General features: G+C 39.9%; 1 protein-coding gene and 1 long non-coding RNA gene across 3 annotated transcripts in view; one reads left to right on the plus strand and one right to left on the minus strand.

Annotated features, from left to right (window-relative positions):
* Window positions 1-1,176: 1,176 nt before the first annotated feature.
* Window positions 1,177-12,965, minus strand: LOC146693339 (uncharacterized). Its single transcript, XR_014923964.1, has 4 exons — window positions 12,900-12,965; window positions 5,772-5,855; window positions 5,422-5,571; window positions 1,177-1,537 (listed from the first exon to the last, which is right to left on the minus strand). It is a non-coding gene; the product is annotated as an uncharacterized LOC146693339 (long non-coding RNA).
* The window catches only part of LOC146693340 (unconventional myosin-Ic-like), a 64,920-nt gene continuing 49,705 nt past the window's right edge, over window positions 5,570-20,784 (plus strand). The window contains exons 1-2 of one of the 2 annotated variants that reach the window (XM_085479140.1): window positions 5,570-5,681; window positions 5,845-6,017. In XM_085479140.1, coding sequence (XP_085335266.1) covers window positions 5,928-6,017 — 90 coding nt within the window. In that variant the 5' untranslated portion in view covers window positions 5,570-5,681; window positions 5,845-5,927. Of the gene's footprint in view, window positions 5,682-5,844; window positions 6,018-13,066; window positions 13,131-20,784 lie in introns of those variants that run through there. The other variant, XM_085479142.1, reaches the window with a different exon arrangement.

The raw sequence follows: 20,784 nt of genomic DNA on the forward strand, positions 1-20,784 counted from the left end.
AAACCTTCTAATTTTGTGTGTAATGTCGGGGATATACATCATATGCGCCTGAGGAGAGAGCTGACTGAAGAACCATCCAAGTCTGGCAGTGCAGCAGCTGCTCTAGAGCCCTCTACAGTTTGAATCCGGCACTCACAAGAGATTCTTTCAAATCACTTTCTAAATGACGTGTTTCAGAAGCACCGAGGATCAATCACAGAATGAAAAATAGACACACAGATATGGTGACATCTAGCTACAGAGGTTAAATCTGTTGTATTCCCAGCTGTTAGTTTATGTTTCAGGATACGCATTTTTAAAAAAGGTGGGTTTTAGAAGCTATTTATACAACACTATGGTCAAGGAAACATCCACTTTCTGAACTACTTACCCAGCTTACGTTGAAGGGGATGGAGCAATTTGGGTGGACTACCTACCAGGCTATCCAGATAGGTAGGTATAAAGCTAAAAGTTGTGAATAAAAGAACTTTAAAAAAAGATGCGCCTAGTTAAAACTAGGATTAGCAACATGTTAAGAATGAAAAATTAGCGACATATAAAAAAAACCCTGGTAGATAAAACTGATTTATAAATTATTATCTGAAATAAATATTGTTCAGTTGTTAGATGTAATGGAAAAAAATGACTGAAGTAGATAAACGTACAAATACGCACATATTTTTAGAACTTTTAGGTTAAAAAAAAAATCACTGACATTTTTGTTATATACAGGTTATATACAAGCTAAAACTAATGTAAAATGATTACTCAAAATAGAGGTTAAAACAAATGTATAAAATGATTAGGTACAAGTAAGTTTTGGATTATAAAATGGATTATATGGATTATTTTAAAAAGTAATAATCTGATTTAATTCATAAGTGGAAAAATAAACTAGCAATAGCACTTTATTTTTTGCTAAAAGTAAATGGTGCAAATATTTTTGTTAAAAGTAACAGATTATGACTAAAATAATAGTGCTGGCTATATAGTTATAGCATATAAAATTAATCAATAAATTGTCAAACTAATAAACTAAACATAATGAAGAGATTGTTGAAACTGCTAACAGTAACAACATGTCCAGACACTGCCACAAGGTAGTATTTAATAAAAGACAAGTGGCATGTAGCATTCATTATTCAATTTTCTTATCCGAGTCACTGGGTGTGGTGTGGGTCATATAAGCCTTGACTGTCAGCTTCTAACAGCACCTTTTTATTTGTCTTTTAGAGATCTGTCTGCTGAAACATGAAACCTCAAGAGGGCAGCAACTTCCAGCTAATCTGACAATACATCACTCGTGCTAAAATAATTTCCATATTTACACAGGAGATGGAAGTGCTATAAAGGAAAAAATGTCAATAGTTTAACTTTCCAGTAATTATGTTTGAAGACACTGTTCTCCGGAGGGAGTGTTTTGGCCGTCGTGTCAGTGGCTCCCTCTTCTACATCTGCAGCCTAATCGGCGTCCTCTAGCTTCCTCTGCCTTCCTGTGGAAACTGGAAACTGCCAGCGTTCTGTTGTCGGAGCAAGATTACTGCTCGCAGAGTAGGACCTGGGGAACAAACGTCAATGAAATATTATGAACTTCCTCTTCGACTGTAGAGACAGCTGTTATAAATAGCTAGGATTATTTTCAGACAACACTTGTGAGATTTACTCAGCCCTGGTCTGATCTGGTCTGGGCTGAGCCTCCGCGTGGGATCTGGTTACAGGATTTGGCCTGCAGTGCCCAAATGCCCTTGATCCATGCAGCTGTAATACTGTACGTTTACACATGTGTACACAATGACTTGCAGTGTCACAAGTAGGACTGAATGCAGGAAATGCATGTTGGCTAAAGTAATATAAAGTCCCATTATATAGAAAATCACAAATATAATAGATGTGATTCAGTTGCTAATGAAAAGAAAATGAAGACAAACAATGATGAGAAATGTAACCAGTCACAATAAAAAGGTGTAAGTTGAGAGACAACACATGAAAAGGTGCTGGGGGGATGTTTGACCATGGTGAAGTAATATCATGGTTATGGGCCATAAAGAGGGGAATGTGAACAACATCAAAGGAATCTGACCAATAAATATTATTAAAGATTATATTCAACCTGCCATGCCAATGGAATCAAAGATGTGTAAGACTTTGGTATTTTTATATTTAGAATTTTTTGAAAACTCCAAACTACAAGAAAATCATAACCACCACCATCAACAAACATGGTCAAAGTCATCCAAGGATACTCTTGGATACTCCTCGGATCCAAGGATACTTGCAGGAGTTCTTGTTTTTAGTCAAGAATTGACAATTCTTGTCAATTCTTGACTAAAAACACTATAAATTATTTCAAAACACATTTATTTCATATAAAAGCAGATATATGATGCAATACATCCTCCCCAAAACTGAAATGTCATTTTTCAGGTTCAGAATTGTTACTTTAAAAAAAGTTAAACATTGTAACAAAGTTCCTTTTAGCTAACAGATAGTAGATGTTATTTGTATCCATTATGTTTCGCTATTGCTTTATACATAATACTAAAACTTTTGCTTCCTTTAATAAACTTATTTATAGCTAACCGTATCAAAAGGTTGTGTTTCACATATTTAGCTCAGAGGCTTTAACACAGTTTTAAAGCTTTTATGTTAATGAAATGAACGAATGAATTTTATAACATACAGAAGCCAGTAAAAAAGTAATATTAAACATTTTGCATAGCCTAACACAAACTTAAGCCCACTCATCAAATTCATTTTAACTTAACTCATCACTTAACTTATCACTAAATTAAAAGGATGCAGATTATTGGTTTTATCACAGCTGTAGGTGGGCTGAGTCAGAAGTCTTGGCCTGGAAAATCCCAATATTATACTCTTCGAGAGGAGTCACCTTTGTCATATGATGACTTACCTTCAGACTGTTGTAGCAAAGGAATCACACAGTGACACAAGCACTACACACATATGTATAAAAAAGATAATACATCATTAATGTAAGATGGAAAAAGTGGCTTTGGATCCGCCTTACCTTTCGGTAACCACTGAGACACTTCTCCATGGCAATGGAAAGGAAAGCAAGGAAGTTTAGTCTCCACAGTGAGAAAACGGATATGATGATTTAAGCAGGAAAATAGGAAAACAAATAATTACAACCCTTTTGTGACCTAGACTTACAGTAACAGGTTTTTTAACTGCCGTGTCCTCATCAGTGAAGATCTAATTACAGTTGATGGAATGACAGTGATTAGTGTGTTATTCTACAGTTCTTACTTTACTACCAATAATCTGCATTTGTGGCCACTGTGCTCTGTCTTTTCCATTTTATTTTCCTTTTTAACAGTGTGTTTTCCTTGGAAGTCAATCACTTTGAAAGTATGTGTTCTTATTTTAAAATAGAACTGGGCAGAGACGTCTCAACTCCAAGATTGTGTGTAGGAATGTTCGTGTGTGTGTGTGTGTGTGTGTGTGTGTGTGTGTGTGTGTGTGTGTGTGTGTGTGTGTGTGTGTGTATCAAGGCTACAGATTTCCTGTTGATGCCAAGCTGTCAGAAATGCCTCCAGCTAGGGTCAGAGGTCAAAGGATGTGTGTCTCTGTCACTTCCCCTCTCTTAATACCAATGTGCGATGCCCCTTTGCAAAACACAGGAAATACAAATCCTGTGTGACGCTCATGCTGAAAGATATCCCTTTTTATGCTACTGCTCATGAATTATGTATCAAAAAAACCTTTTATAGCGCAGGATTAAGAGAGATAAAAGCTGAATACTCTCAAGACAGACCCCTCTATGTGCTCTAAAGCTATCTTTTCTGTGGCTTGGCCATTCACCACACATATTATGATGTGCCCAAATAACTGGATGTGACCTGTGGTGATAACAGTGAACCAACAGGGTGTGAGGGGTCTGGAGTCATCAGACAGTTTAGGAAGGTTATGCGAATGATGCATGTTTATCTATCAGATTGAAGCTGTTTATATGCTTCTGTCTCACATGCACCAATGTTCGACTCCAGTGTCAAACATTACCCCTTTACCCCTGGAAGCATTCCTTCTGAGGAAGTGCACCACTATGAGAGCACAAGTCCCTTATTTGTTTTTAGAAAGCCAGCGATGCAAACGCCTGCCACTTGTGTGCACTGTATATCCTTAGAGAAGCACAAGTAGGTTCCGTCATGCACACGCTCAAACAAAAATGCATCTCTCTCACACATACGTACACACTAAATCATCTGGGTGGGTGTTGTAAATGTCTGAAGCAGGATGCTGTTTCTAGAAGGAAACCATGTTTAGACCAACCCTGTATGTGTGTATGTGTGTGTGCATGCAATGATTAGTTATGTAACAGGAGCCAAAACCATAGGTAGCCATTTTGGGGTAAAATGTAGTTCATTTAAAATAAGAATTATAGCAAAAATAATGTTAACTTAAATCAATGAAGAAACAATGACATGTTGAGGTTGCAACACCTTACAAAGTATAAAGTATTGGCTAGATGGTAAAAATAGACAGCTCGTTTGTAGTAGTAAAAACGCCAGAAGTAGTGAACAATTGAAATTTTGGGGCATAATTAGTGCATAAATATATCCAGCTAAGTATAAAATAGCTTAAAGTAATCGACAACCTGCTCCTAGCTAGCTAGATTGGTGAAATATTAGCTAAAAGCAATGGTTTAGTTGGCAGGCAAAAGCTAATTAAGCTCATTAAGCTAAGTTACCTCATTGCAAAAGGTAAAAGGTTAAATACCAGTAACAGAAAGGTTAAGAAAATGTTAGCTAAAAGTAGCTTTTATTTAGCTAAAAGAGAGAGAGGTTAAATCCTAGCTAAAAGTAAAAAGTAAATTACTGATAGTGTTCAATTAAATGCTAAAAGAAGATAAATGGTAAAAAGAGCAACATTTTTTAAACTAAAATGAAAAGATAAGTGAAAAGTTTAAACGGTTCAAATCATATAATAATATGTTAAATAAATAGTTTACTAGCTAGCTAAAATTAGGCCTAAACAATAGGTGAAATATAGTTCCTTTAAGGTAAGAAATGATAGAAAGACAAGCTAAATATATTGTGTAAAATAATGATTAAATAGTTTAAATATAAGTGGTGTATAAATCATAGTGAAAGTAGATAATTTGATGAAACATCTCTGAATTCTGTCACTCCAAGTAATATCCTACAAGTGGAAACTTTGACCTGAATGGAAAAACAAAGAACAATTTCTGTCTTTTAAAATTAATGGCATTAAATAGTCTAAAGTGTAAAATCTGCTTAAAATAGCAGGTTCAAGACAAGAGATAGGGCATTTCTGACTGAGGCAAAAAATGTTAAAAACCACTGATCTAGACTTTTATTAGCTAGACTTATGCATAGTTTATTTTACTGAAGATACAAATTGGTTTACCACTCGCTACGAGAGCACATATTTTTTATCTAACTAAAGACACATACTCACATGCACTTGTAAAACAAAAGACACATATCCTCTGTAAGTGGCATCCATCTTGAGTCAGGCTACGTACTATATCCTTCCCGTGAATTCAGCCAGAGAGGCAACATCCTCTGGCTGCATGAGAGGAAGCTCGCCTCACTGTGACTCTCCGCTCTGCAACAGGTAACACCCCAACCTCAAATCTCTGTGCCAATGCTTGTAAACTACTATCACTACTGTATGTCTACTGATCCTCGTGCCATGAAATAACATTTCTCTATCAGGTAAGGGCTCCCACTGAAAGATACTGCATGTGGTTTCTTTTCATTTCAGAAATAGATTTGGGATCTTGCATGCATTTCAAATGAACCTACTATCTCTGATAGTTGCATTTTAACTTCTCTTGGGATGATCTTCTACGCACGTTCTCTTTCTGCTCAATCTTAGGCGTTGCAATTCTTTGGGGAGGAACAAGAAACACACACAAAAACCGGATCACTTTAACAGAAGCTAAAGGAATAAAGAAAAAAATGATGGAACTGAAGATCCAGCTGATCCCGACAGGGGAAATCATCCTTTCTCCAGGGAAGAATGGAGAAAACCACTGCCACAACTGCAAGGTCAGTTTGCATACACACTGTGACCATGGCTGAGGCCAGCTCTGGAGTCAGATTTTTCCACTCATCTTTCATTCCAGAGGTTTTATGCGGCTCAGTGGGTAGACATAGGTGCTGACACAGCTGAGGTTATAGGGTTCATCTCCCACAGGGTTGACATTGAGAAACTTTTACATAATTTAAGAACTGTAAATTGCTTCAGAATCTGCTGTCTGTGGTGATAAATCAAATGATCTGTGGTTAGTAAATGCATTTAAATCTTGCTTGGCCCTGAGCAGCGCTCTCCGAATTATAATGCGCATTACTCAGAGGTAATTATGCATGTCAAACCAGGCTGCCTCTGTAATTTCTGGACACGTTAGAGACATCTGTACTGTGTTACAGAACAAGACTCATGATGCTAAGTGTTAATTAGAGTGAATAAGAACCCTCTTTAAAGAAGTCACGGTGCTTTAAGTAGCAATTTGACATTCATAGTGTCTTCCCTAAAACGTTCTTTGGTGATACAAAGGGCATTTTTGGATATTTTCAGTAAATACCAGCACAGTTATAATATTGTAGGAATGTGCAACATTGAGTGCAAAAGGTTTAGTGTCAGCCCTCACATAATTAATTATAGAGAGGATGTTGTGAGTCAAGTAACCTCACTGCATATGATGCATTTGAAAGCTGCTACATCCAATGTTTATATGCTAACAGTAAATTGATTATAGAGCGGCTTATAGAGAATTTTCACCAGACTCCCAGTTCCCTTCAGCTCTGCACAGAATTCTTACCCTGTTTTGGTTTGAAGGCCAAATGTTTAATGTTCTCCCGTTGTGCTGCTCGAAAAGTCCAAAAGCAAAGTTACCAACTAGCTGGTGAGCACAGGCAGGTATTTCCAAGTAAAGGTGGTTGAGCACCCACAGCAGGGCTAAAACAAAGGCAAATATTGAACTTGTTTTTATCAGGTGGTACAAAACCATCCCCAACTTAATAATGACACTGGGTCATATTGTAGTATCTGGAGGAAGTGGAAATAAAGGCGCTTGGCTCTTTTAAAGGGACAGTACCTAACCACTGGTACAGATATGTTGATGACACCTGGGTCAAAACCAAAACCCAAGAAGTAGAATCCTTCACTGCTCACATCAACTTTGTGGATAAAAACATAAAGTTCACCAGGGAAGACACAAAAGATAACAGTTTGCCATTCCTGGGCTGTGCCGTGCGCATCAAAGAGAATGCGAACCTCAACTAGTTTTAGCGGAAGCCCACACACATGGACCAGTACCTCCTCTTTGACTCCCACCACCATCTGGAACACAAACTTGGAGTAATCAGGACCCTACAACACTGGGCAGAAAATGTTCCCTCTTAGCCCAAAGGAAAAAAGAGAGAACACACACATGTAAAGGAAGCTCTTAAAACAAGTTGTTATCCTAATTGGGCTTTCATCAAGTCAGCAAAGATGCACAGAAAAGAAGATCAGACACAAACTAGGGAGGATCAGAAAGACAAACGCAACAACACTGTCATCCCCTATGTAGCCGGTTTATCAAAAAACTCAGGAGAGTCTTCTCCTACACGTCTTCAAGAAACTCAAAGAAGTCCAGACGCTTTTCTTTCCAGGCTTCTTAGACTACGATAAAATGAATGACTGAGAATCTTCAAAGACATTTTCCTAAAAACAACAGTACAGTAAAGTACAAATAAAATAAAGTACAGTAATGTAAAAAAAAACAAAAAAAACACATATATATATACAATCTGAACTAAGGCATAAAATGAAATATCCTGTCTTCTTGGAAAGCTTTCTTACATTAGTAGGAAACAAAAAAGAGTTTTTACAATATCATATCCCCTGGATGAGGTAGATTTGGTGTGTCTGTGTATATGTGTTCATGTGTAAGTGTTTTTGTGCATGTCTGTGCGTTTAAGTGTGCCTGAAAGCCTTTAAAGGACCATATGACAGGAAAGTGAGTGTATCAGCATTCTCTCAGATTTGGCCTGTGCTTTGATGCAACGTTTCCTGTTGTAGAAAATGGAAGTTATGATGGTGTAGATGTTAATAATGTCAATAATTAATGTTAATAATAACTCAGCGTCCAGCCTAACAGCTCCAGGTCAGTGGCTCTGAGTTTTACTGGCCCATGTATATTTTTACTGGTCTGCGTAAAGAGAAAATTCTTATTTATCTTAAGTATTAAATATTAATATTAGTACACCCCATGCCCCCCTTTAGACTCACCCCTGCTTGGTGTAAGTATTACAAATAGAAAAATAGGATGGCTGCCATCAGCCTTCAGCAAGCTGTCTAATTTAAATCTCACATCGGAATAATTTAACAGTTCATCTTGTTTTTTTATAATCAATTTATCCAAGTTAATCGGCGAATCTTTGTAGCTTTACTAGCAAGCCTAGTTAAAAATTGGTGCTAAATAACGAAGGAAGAATTTCAATCTCCAAAACTGAAGCAGAAACAGAAATTGTCTGTGCCGTAAAACAGGCCATAATGTTAGTCGGATAATCCTCTAGAACAAACAAGAAAGAGGTCCAGTTCAGTGCCTTTAATTAGCAGAGAGGAGGCCAAGTAGACACAGATGTCGAGCAAAGCTTCTGTGCTCCTATGTTTAAGACTTATCGGTTTCCAAATGGAAGGAAGGGGAAAACTATCTATAGAGAGCAAAAACCTTTTTGTATTAGCGTGTAAACATGCCTTTAATGGTTTAAAGTTTGGCATTTAAAATAGGAGTCTATTCCTCGCTTTTGAAGCCTGTCTCAAGTGGCCATTAAAGGAACCACAGTTTTTGGCAGTAGCCATAGCTTTACATGTAGGTGAGCACACACAGTATAAAGAAATATGCCCAGACTCTGAAATAGACTCTATATGACGTGACTAACACATTTCATTTACATTTCAGCAGTTCATACTGTATGTGCTAAGCTCATATGTAATATCTAAATATAGTTGTCTACAGATTGAATGGAATTAGCTTTTTTTTAAAGCAGTCCCTTTATGGGATAAGGTATCTTTTGGTAAAGTGTAACCACTGGCAGACACAGGTTTCAGATTTCTAGAAAGAGAATTGTGGTGTGGTTAATGCAGCCTGCTGCGTGCTGGTTAGTAATGACTGGGGAGGACTGGAATGTACCGTAGCCTGGATGGGAGGAAACGACAAAGACATTCCAGTACATGGCTTCATTCGTTCCCCTTCCCACATTCCTTAAAGGTCAACTCACCCTGCGTCTGGGTACATGTGAAAAGTGTGCGTTCCCTGACCTATAATGTGCCTGTCTTTCGACATCAAAAATCGACACCTACAATCACAGCACAGCACAGCAAAACTCAATTAGTCTGACGGTAAATTAATTCAGCACGAACAACTATGTACTGACTTTACTGATGAAGTGTGCAAAATATTCAGAACATTTATACAGTTCAAACTTTCCACAGATAATGCTTTTCCCCCTTTCTGAAAGTCTGGCAGCTGGTCAGTGAATGCTGGGATCACACTGAGTTTGTAGGCTAATGTAGGACCTTTTTGCTGCATTACAGCAGATAAGTCAAGTAAACCTTTTTGGTTTTTGTTAAGTGAAATCAGAACGATGTGGTGTTAACTGATCCTGGGAGAAAAGGAAAGATCAAGTGTGCTGCTGTTTGTTGACTTTGGAAGGGAAGTGAAGAGGAGACAGGGCTGGGCCTGAAGGTAAGGGGCCAGTGTCATGACCAGCTCTTCTGCCCATCTACTCAACGCCAACAGGATACAACGTGCGTGTGTGTGTGTGTCATTAGTAGCGGGTTGTTTGAGGCTGAATCGATCACCCCCCCCTCTGGCAGTGAAGTCACATTACAACTGAGACTGAGGTCACCTTCACATGAGCACAGTGCATAACTGCAGTAATATCTGATACAAAGTCCAGTGCAGGGGATTCAGACCTGGAATGTTTAATTTATTAGAGAAACAGAGTACAGTTAGAGTTTATCATCTAGGCTCTGAGCTCATCACTGACTGCACTTGTGACACACATAGAAAATGGGGAGTATTATGCTGTCAGAGCCTACAGGTGTATGGTGGGATGGTGCAGTTTTACTAGCAAGCCTAGTTAGGGGTTCACAGAGCAGGCAGCGATGGAGGGCAGCAGTAGCACTGGCAGGTCAGAGAGAGATGGAAAGTTTTGGTGCTTAAATGTACAGCCAAACTGCAAGGGTTGCTCAGGCCATTGAAACTTTACAGAAAGCCTTTGTTGCTTTCCAGCATTCACTTATTCAGCTAAAATTAGTTCTCAATGCTGACAAGACTAAGCTAATGTTGTTTTCCAAGTCAAAGAAGGTCCCGGAGCCTATTCCAGTGGTGTCCACCCTTGAAGGAAATGTCATAGAGATAGTTCATGAATATAAATACCTTGGTGTCTGGATTGATGACTCCTTCACCTTTAAACCACATATAGAGAGACTAGTAAAGAAACTGAGACTTAAACTTCGTTTTTTCTTCCGTAATAAACAGTGCTTTTCTTTTGCAGTAAAAAAACGTCTTGTCACTGCAACCTTTTTATCTGTGTTAGATTATGGTGACATTCTGTATATGAACGCTTCTTCTTCATGTCTTCTAATGTTGGACACGATGTATCATGCTTCCTTGAGGTTTATTACCAATTGTAAATACCTGACCCATCACTGTGATTTGTACTTAAGAGTAAAATGGCCTTCTTTGGCCATTAGAAGATAGGGGCATTGGTACACTTTTATTTACAAAGCTATGCTTGGATTGCTGCCTCCTTATATTTGTACTTTGGTCACAAGGACAAATAGTGGTTCTTACTCCTTGCGCTCAAATGATCAGCTGCTGTTGTCTGTTCCCCTTGTCCGCACAGAGCTGGGTAAGAAAGCCTTTGTCCACTCTGCGCCTTTTTCATGGAACATGTTACAGAAAGACTGGAAACTAACTGAATTGTTGTCTTTAAATGTTTTTAAAACTAAACTCAAAGGCCTACAGGCTGCCTCAATAATGTGTAATTGTTTTGTGTAATTTTAACTTTGTTTGTTCGTATGTATTTGTCTTGAAATGTGCTGCCTCTTGGCCAGGACTCCCTTGAAAAAGAGGTCTTTGATCTCAACGGGACATTCCTGGTTAAATAAAGGTTAAATAAAAATAAAAAAAGGGTTCAGCTGTATGAACATGTTTAGCTGTCAAGTTTTCCCAATGAATATTCCTCAATGAAAATCTTAAAGGGTATGATTATACTCACATCTAACCAATAATGTTCATTATTGGTCTCCTCTAGAGTATTGGCAGGCGAAGACAACCCTTATTTAACTTATACTTAGTGCAGGAGCTTCATTTATGTTGTCTTTTTCTTATAAATGATTCAAATATTAAAAAATTGAGTCTGTCTTACCCTTGCATAATCAGCTAACTTTTTTTAGTAACTAAAAGGCATGAAAATGTGTTTTTATCTTATATCATTATCTGAGTTACAGGCCCTCACAGGGGTGGATGAACATTTAGCACTCTTTGGTTTGCATCAGATTTTCTAGAATTTCTGAGCCTCATAACTTTGTATTGCATGCACAGGAAAAAGCTTCAGTCTTTTCATGTTTATCAGGACTAGGGGAAGAGAGAACGCATGAGTGACACAAGATATGACAGCTGTGTCACATCTGGACGATGCTCAATAAGGACAGTTATAAAAAAAAACCCATAAAAAGTGCAAATGAAATATTTTCAAATATACATCATGACACTGACTTTCACTCATTCATAAGTACAATAATTTAAAAAAAAAAAAAATCATACTTTTTTAAAAACTCCCAGTAAACCTTTTATTCATTCTCTGCTACTCTCAGTGTTGTATCTTAAAACTTCAACAACCTTTCAGTTATTGTAAATGAAAATTTTAGCAGCAAGGGTGGAAATTTCTAGTTCTTTTTTGTGGATTTCTTTCTTACCTGAAAAAAAACTTGGGACGATATGTAAAGTAAAAACAGAATGCAATGGTTTTAGAAACTCAGAAACCCATATTTTATTCACAAGGGAACATAGAAAACATGCCAAATGTTTGAACTGAGAGATTTGACTGTTTCATGGGAAATATTAGCTTATTTAGACTTTGATAGCAGCAGACCTTAGAGTCTCCTGTCACGAGGTAGAGCTGTAAGTGATGGCGTGCAGGTGCAGTGACGCCTGTTTGGACAGCAGAGGGTACGAGAACCCCGTGAAAACGACGAGAGCCGCTCAATGGAACCGCTGAGCTGCAGTTTGCCGCTGAATGGCACTGGTTAGCGGTTCCTCCAGACTCAAATATCTAGCATTTTCACGTCTACTTTTATGTCTGCGCGCATTCGTTTTCTACCCCACCCGTTAGAGGTGCCGATGGATGAACTTTTAACCCGCTCAGAGCTCAGATGGGTGGACAGCAATAAATGGCTATGAGTGTAGTTTGCGATCTCCCAGAGAGTTTGGCTTTAAAGTGAAGGGATCTGGTTATGATCTTCTAATTCACGAAAGCTGTCTGTGTATCATTCCTCATTTAAGCCTTTAGTCTCTGTCAGCTCACCGAGCACGCTGCCATTTATCAGGCTGGTAAAAGCAGACATTGTTTGTTTTTTTTAATTTCTAATGTCCCAGAGACAAGAAGATAACGAAATCGCCTGAAGAGTATTAGCAGGCAAATCATAGTGCACGACCTGTCCGAAAGAAACTCATGACTCCTACGGGAGCTGTAGCAGGGTGGGTTTTTGGTTAACTTCCTGGTATTACGCGGCTGTGCTGTCCTTTGATGACAGAAAAATAAAGGAGAAATTACCACACCACTCCCATAGAGTTTAACCCCCGACAACTACGACACACTGGCAGTTTGTTTCATACTAGCATATCAGTTCACGAAGCATAGTGTAACTGATACCTGCAGCCCAGGAGAAGCCTCCGCGCTGAGGCAGAGCCCACGGTTGGAGAACTGGGAGTGGTGGTGGGAGGGTCAGGAGAAACCCGGCACACAGTACGTTACCTACTGACTAACAGTGACCAGTCAGTAAGTGGACTGTCTGACACGGCGGTGAGACAACTCCAAAACCTCGGGCGGTGGAAGTGAGTGAAAGAAAAGCGGCATAGCGCATTTGACCTCGGCTGTTGTAAGGTAAGCTTTCATCCAGTTTAAACACAGATTTTAAGCTAGGTGCCTCCCGCGCGCTCCTCGGCAGTTGCCCCACTGTGCTAACTGTTAACTTTGGCTCTTTCCAACCTCACGGCTGCTGTACTGGTTACAGCTGTGATACCGGCCAGTCTCTGCTCAGTAATTCGTGACAGTGCAGCATGTTTGAGTGAGTGGGCTGAAAGTCCCCGTGTGCACCATATGGAGAGAAGCTTTTCACCAAAACGCCATTGTAAAAAAATAAATAAATAATAATAATAATAATAATAATGTGGGGTTTAAACGCGACACAGCCTGTTTGTGACTCATTTTACTCAGTTAAACCATACATCGAGACTCGTAATACAGCAGCAGGAGTCGTATTAGTACAGTGTGGTTAAAGCGGTTAAACTCGGTTATCTACCGCTGCTTCATTGTCTGTCATAAGTAATATGTTAAATTGTGATGCATTTCAGCTAACCTAGCTAAGTGCTTAAGTTCAAAGTTTAAACATGCCCTGCTGGTGTGTTGCATATATACCGGTTTAAAGAATCAACATTACATGTGATTATTTTAAGTGTCTATGAAATCCAATACGAGACCCTTTTTTTGTTTGAATGAAGTTTGGTCTGGCATTCTCTCCTCCGTCATGCGTACACTTGTGTAGGCTTGTATTTTCTGGGAGCTGGCTCACTGGCGTTCATTGAAAAGCAGTGCTGTGGACTTTTAGCCACGTAGTGATTTGGCCTATAGCCCACAAAATCAAATCCTTCAGGTTGGGGTTGTCTTTTTATAGACGCGAGACAGACACAGATTAAGACAGCAACTACACGGCTCACGTCACAGGCTTGCACACCTGATGCAAGCAGAAGGTGCTGCGGTGTTAATCATTTTAAATTAACCATCTCTTAATGGAGCTTTAAGAGACCCTGTGTATGTGTCAGAAGACGCTGGACTTGTGCTGAGAGAGAGTGTCTGCAATTGAGGAAGGGCTTGGTCCACAAACCTGTCCACCTGTTATCCTGTGTGTGGTTTGGAAGAGGTAAACATAATGCAAGCAGCTGGCATGTAATGCAGCCCACAGGTGCTGATGGCTGTCACGGGATGAGAAATCTGACCAAAAATACTGAGGCAGTGTTATAAAACCATTATGCTGTTTTTATCTTTGAGGAAATTGTGTTTTGGCATCTGATCTGCTGAGCTTCATCTTGATTATAAGAGAAGTTGATTACCCACCCAGCAGAAAGGGGAACGCAAAATAGCCTGTGCTGTAAGTTAAATAAATGCATGTGTAGACAGAAACCAGAAGATAGAAGTTCAGACAAGTGAGCCAGAATGGGCGGGATAGTCCTCCAGGGGTCAAGCTGCAGCAAGACCAGCTGACCAGTTCCTTCAAGGTCACCTGAAGGGCAGGGCCTCCCTGTGCTGACTAGCATGCTGCAGCTGCTCCTCAGCGTCCTGTTAAAGTGCTCCAAGTTTGATACAAGCTCCTTTTTTAAATGGCAGCTTGTAACTGGAGACGATTAGCCCTGAAGCAGGGTTTTACTGATCTGCAGGGTGGTCTAATTTGGGTAGCTCTTTAAAGAAAGTGCACATGGTGGAATTTTCAGCGTGCACAGTCTGCACAATTATTCTACTTGGCACAAAATGCACATTAGCGTGCAGCAGTCAATACATTTTTCCAAAGCAGTTCCACCAGTTGTATACTCTGTGGTCAGTCACTTTTAGCTGCAGTTTCCATTGGGCTGATGTGGGCAGAGGCTTGAAGGCAGTTCTTCCCTTAGTGCTGTACTGCCGGCTTTATTTTATTTTAATGGGCTGGGCTTTCGGAGATATTTTGGTTCATGGCTGAGGCCGAGTTGTGGTGAGAGTGAAGTTTGGTAGTTTAGGGTGAGGTTGGGCTCTTCACTGGATGTATTCCTACTTCTGCATGGCTGGGTGTTTTCACTTTCCCACTTTAAGCACAAACACAATGCAAGGGTTTGTGAGATGGGTGCATGTGTTTTTTAGATTATTAAGATAACGTTATGAGCTCAGTTTTTTTTTCCCACACTCTCAGTTTTAATTTCACATCTAATTCTTACACGGATTCACATGAGAGGAAAAAGTTTACTGGTCCTGGCTTGTTCTTTGCCTGTTTATCTGATCAAATACTAGTCATGCTTCCCTCCACATTGTTATGGAAGTTAGTAGATTCCTTCATGCCAGATTTCTGCTGCCAGTTTCTGCAGTGCATTGCAGTGAGACCAGATGGGTTAGGGGATTGCCTGGAGCTGAATAAATATTGAATAAAAAAGAACACTGGGCGACTCCCACTTTGAGCATTTTGTTTTGGCGGATACAGGACCTGCTGTTGATGGGGTGAAGGTCTTCCCTGGCCTGTAGTTGCTCAGCTGCATGTCAGGTGGACTGCAAAGGGCACACCTGACAGCCTGGCTCTTAGCCAGATCACTACCATCCGCTATACAACAGGAAGAGAGAGGAACGCTTGCATGTGTGAATGTGTGTTGATACACGCTAATGTACTTAAACTTTGCAATAGGAAATACTCACTGGGGGGGGGGGGGAGACGGAGAGGAATTTCCCTTCATTAACCTCATAATGTCAACTTGTCCTGTCAGACTTGTTGATGTCAGCAAATGGGATGTGTGTTAAAGTTACGCTTGTCATGGTAAAGGGAGTGTAAACTTGAATGAGAGAAATGTACAAAACATTGGGTTTGTGGGCGGGAATACTGTCAGGGCCCATGCACAAGTAATGCCTCCTAGGTGACTAAGCTGCCTGCATGTAATGAGGTTTGGGTTAAGTAAAAAAAAAAAAATTAAATTAAATTAACTGCCATTTTTGTACTGAAGAAATTATTAGTTGAACTGTTGACTGTATATAAAAGATGGATGTAGACACAGTGGCATCTCCCATTGTTTTCTAGACTCTGCCCTTTGAAGCCTCAGAGTTAGCTGGCACGTTATTTATTTCTCAACTATAAGTGACCATGTTTGCACAGGAGGGTGGAGTGCTTAGTTAACAACTAACACTAGTGAGCTTGGTTGGTAAGCTGCGTCCATGAACAAATGCGATGTACTGACACATGATAATGATTAAAGTTAATACTGCAGTTTAAAAAAACAAAACTGAAGCAGAAACTTCATGCATGGGCTTTCACATACAGCATACCTAATATTTGTTAAATAATTTCATTAAAGATGCCAACACAGTCAAGAGACTCGATACTAATGGAAGTGAGCTCTAGTAGACGTTGGCTGTGTTGGTCATAGTATTAAACTAACTTTGGAAAAAAAAATTGGGTTGGGGACCGCTGGTTTAGATGACGACTACCACTTGTTTGCATGTGGGAAATGAAATCAGACCTTGAAATGGGAAGGTGTTGGAGATGCTGGAGGGGAGCGACTATTGATCTACCCTTGGGCAGACAGACTGTTGGAGACAGAGAGCACAATAACAGATTAACAACAGCCATGTGGGCTGGTACAATCCATTTCTATGGTTGTAGACTTTCTACATGCAGAATAAACTTTTTTGTTTCTCATCTCACCACGACTGATTTCTGGATAAGCAATCTGTGAACAACTAGCAATGACTGTGTGCTTGTTTCTTAAAGGTTCAGATTTGAAATAACAGAATTGCTGTAAAAGCTGAAGTGACTGATTGATAGATTTATTTTTTGTTAATGCAGAAACTTTGTGTGGTTGAAGCACTGGATTAAAGAAAGTATTCAAAGGAATTCAGTTAAAGTTGAAGGACCAAAAGAAAGTGTAGATCAAAGTCATTTGAAAATTTTTCCCCAGTTGTTCCTGTTTTTTTTTAATAAACTTGGAAGCCGATGTTATTGTAAGCATCAAAAGCATTGCAAGTACAATTTTCATGAACACTGACATTTGCATGTTAGAACAGCTCAGGTTTTTCATGTCATTTACAGGTTAAGACCTTAAAGTCCCTGTGACGTTAAAGTTGGCCTGTGATGCTATTCCTGGCATGGGTACTATAAAAGTACTAAATGCTCTTGTTAAACACAAACAGCATTTCAAACAATGAGGTCTGCATGTGCACAAGCATTACCTGCGGGCCCAAAGCATGAACTCGGACAGATTTCTTTCTACTCTTGGCTCTGTGTGATGAGAACAGGTATCCTTATATGGTCAAATGGCAAATGGCCTGTATTTGTATAGCGCTTTACTAGTCCCTAAGGACCCCAAAGCACTTTACACATTCAGTCATCCACCCATTCACACACACATTCACACACTGGTGATGGCAAGCTACATTGTAGCCACAGCCGCCCTGGGGCGCACTGACAGAGGCGAGGCTGCCGGACACTGGCACCACCGGGCCCTCTGACCACCACCAGTAGGCAACAGGTGAAGTGTCAAGGACACAAGGACTGAGACTGTCCAAGCCAGGGCTCGAACCGGCAACCTTCCGATTTCAAGACAAACTGCCAACTCTTGAGCCACAGTAAATGCCACTTGCTGTTAAAATGGACAAAAAAGAAGTTGTAATGTTTGTTCAAAAGAAAATTGGCTGAAAAACTGGATGTCTGCACACACAAAAGTTCTCCACTAAACATCCTGTATCAGTGAAAGCACAGAATCACAGTTAATGTCATTTACCTTTGTCACAGAATGATCTCGATGAAAAGATGTCAAATAGACAGGTAAGACTGCAGTAATTCAGTGCTTAGACTCAGTAGTGGGGTAAACATCAGTGCCATTTCAGTGTAACACCAGTCAGTCACTATAGTTAGGGTTAATCAGAATGAATCTCAAATAGTGAGCGACACTGCTCTCTTTATTGTTGCTGCACCACTTTACAGTTTGATGGTGTTTGTTAGTGTTAGGGTGCTGGAACCCTCTAGCTGAATGGAAGTAATGAGAGCTTGTCTCTGACAGTGAGTCAGAGTGTGTTACCTGTATGATGATGACTCGCAGTCTCGTAGGGTATGTGAGTACAGTATGTGCGCCTGGTTAGTTTTAGCTGTGGGCAGCTGCTTTAGCATTTCCATGTAATTCTTTCCCACATCCCAAAGCTTGACGAGTGGTACAGCGAGCCCTGCCCTGTTGGGAAAAAATGCTATGAGTGACTGCATCCTGCTTCTCCTCAGTATTACAGCCTTGACTGGTGTGTGACTGGAAACCACCCTGGACATGAGTCAAAATCCACACCAGCTTCACTGCCATTTTTGTACATGCGGTGTGACTGTAGGAGATGGGAAGTCCTTAAAAGACTGAAAGTTGAATGCTTGAGTTTTATTTATTTATTTGTCACAGTTCAAGTGTATTTGATGTGATGAAACAGCAAAAAGAAACAGACTGATGCCTGCTAACAGCCCTCAGTCACATCTGACAGGTTGAATTCGACTAAGTAAAGAACTGCTCATTCATGTTTAGTTACACAGTGCTGACTAAGTTGCTTCCTAATTCTGTTCTGTTGTAAACAGCCTCACCTGCACACCTTTACTCAGATTAACCCGATGATACAAGCTAAAAAGGTAATCCGATTTCCTCTGCTCTTGCACTTGTTCAATGTGTACTGGCAGGCCAGAAGGAGAGGAGCTCTGTGGGTGTTTGGAGGATCTTCTGCTGTGTAGTTCTGTTGTAACATTTTGGATCATTTTTCTTGGACTTTAAACCCTACTGGATTTGGCTCAAACGCTTACCTCCAGGTTAAACACAACAGTTATAAACGTACAATAATAGATATTTATTTGAATTGTACTCTGGCTCTGCCGCCCACATAAGCAGTAGGTAGGTGGTCTGAGGAACAAGAACACTCTCCTTGTCCTTACACTGGGCAAGTCAAACTGTGTAAACCATCCCAAAATAGGCCTAGAACACCTGTACATTTACCTTTTTAGTCAGGTGCGTGCATGTGTGTGTGATCTGCCCTCCTTACTCTAACAACAGGCAACCAAAGCTCTCTGGATCCTGCTGGGAACTTGCATGTGATTATGTCCACTCCTCTCCTGGTTATGTAATGTTCAATATCATCTGTCATTGTAAAGGCACACCTACCTGCTCTGTGTTTGCTGTGACATAACACCAAAGGCAAATCTCGGTGTTTGTTGAAAAAGCGTTCATATTGCGTGTCAGTGATTGTGTATCGTTAGCTTCATAGCATAAGTGCCTAAGTCATTGACTTAGTCAAATGACTTAGGCAATTATGCTATGAAGCTAACGGTATGCTGATGGGCATGGGAGCAAATATCAGAAAAATTTAAAGCTTTTCCCACCTGTGCAGAATTCAGACAGGCTCAAATTTTATTCTTCAAATAAATTCCTCATTGTAGCCCCTCCCTACTCAGCACCCCTCTTAACTATGATAAGATTCAGGTTTACTATTCTTAGCTCACTGCGTGACTCATTCAAGTCAGATGTGTTCACACTGAAATTTGAGAGTGAGGCATGTTTGTGTCATGTGAAACTGGAAAGCAGATGGAAAAGAAAAAGTCTGAGAAAAAAGAACTTGATGAAATTCCTTCCCAACACAGTTGCTGCTCTTTGGTTTAGTAAGCTGCCTTATTAAGTACACTTGTGCCTAAGCGGTATTGGACATAACCCCGAAATTTAAACCTCATCGCAAAATGCATACTTGCTAAGATTCTTCTCCCTGGGTCCATATCTTATATCTGTCTCAAACTGTTAATTGACAGATTTTATTTCTTTGTTTTTTATGGTTTTGTGACAGAATGAACTCATATCAAGTGTAAGAACCAAAAAGGACAGCTACATGTATCAGTATCAGTATTACCTGAGATCACTCTGGGTTTTTTTTGCTTGGCTCCAGCCTTTATTAGTTTCTGTACGCCGTCATCGTACAGTATCTGGTAATGGTAGTTCTTGCTCTGCTCTACAGCCCCATGAACCAGATCTCCACTTGCTCCACCTTTTGGTTGGAGTTGACTTCCAGCTCAGTTTTTTAGAGAAGGACTCTTGCCACCAATAGCAGTCGGAGATGGGGGAGTTGGAGTATGTCTGACCGTGAGGCAAGGTCCTTGCTGGGAAAGCAGCAGATCAGTGATCACCACAACATCAGCCTGGCCAGTGAACCAGCTAGTGAGTAAACTTAAGATAGGAAGAGTTGAGCCTAGTATATAATATTGTTCAACTGTGTAATGTGAGAATAGTGCGGGTAATTGTTTAGTAAATTCAAAGAGTGGGTGTGTGTCATTGAATGCGCTACCCTCGCCTAAACCAAACAGGGTAGTCCAAGTAGTTAGAATACCTCTGATGCCAGAGATTCCCCCTTGTTGAGCTGTTGAAAGAGAGCAACTGTCTGCCCTGATTCTCCCAACACTGCCCACAGTTCATGTGTGAAAGCAGGTTAACTGGAGAGCGTGTATAATAAGAGCCTATCCAAGTCTCCCTTGACTACCTAGATAGCTTATCATTAGTCAGTTCTCAAAGTTCTGGTATCAAAGTTCACCAATAAACCACATTCACTATAAAATTCAGTGATTGTTTTAGTATGCTCTCATATCTGTTGTACTAGCAACACAATAATTTATATAGTGGCTTTCATGAAAAACTAGTTTCAAATAAGTGTTGCAGGACTCTGAATAGGCAGCTCAACTTACAGGAAAGAAAGTGTGTGTTTGTTTTCATTTGCCTGGAGTGTGGTGATAATAGGCTGTCCTTGGGTAAGT

The sequence above is a fragment of the Copadichromis virginalis genome, linkage group LG14 (genome assembly GCF_057382275.1).
Source record: "Copadichromis virginalis isolate Kocher_CV1m ecotype Utaka linkage group LG14, C_Virginalis_male_GT1.1, whole genome shotgun sequence".
NCBI classification, from domain to species: Eukaryota; Metazoa; Chordata; class Actinopteri; order Cichliformes; family Cichlidae; genus Copadichromis; species Copadichromis virginalis.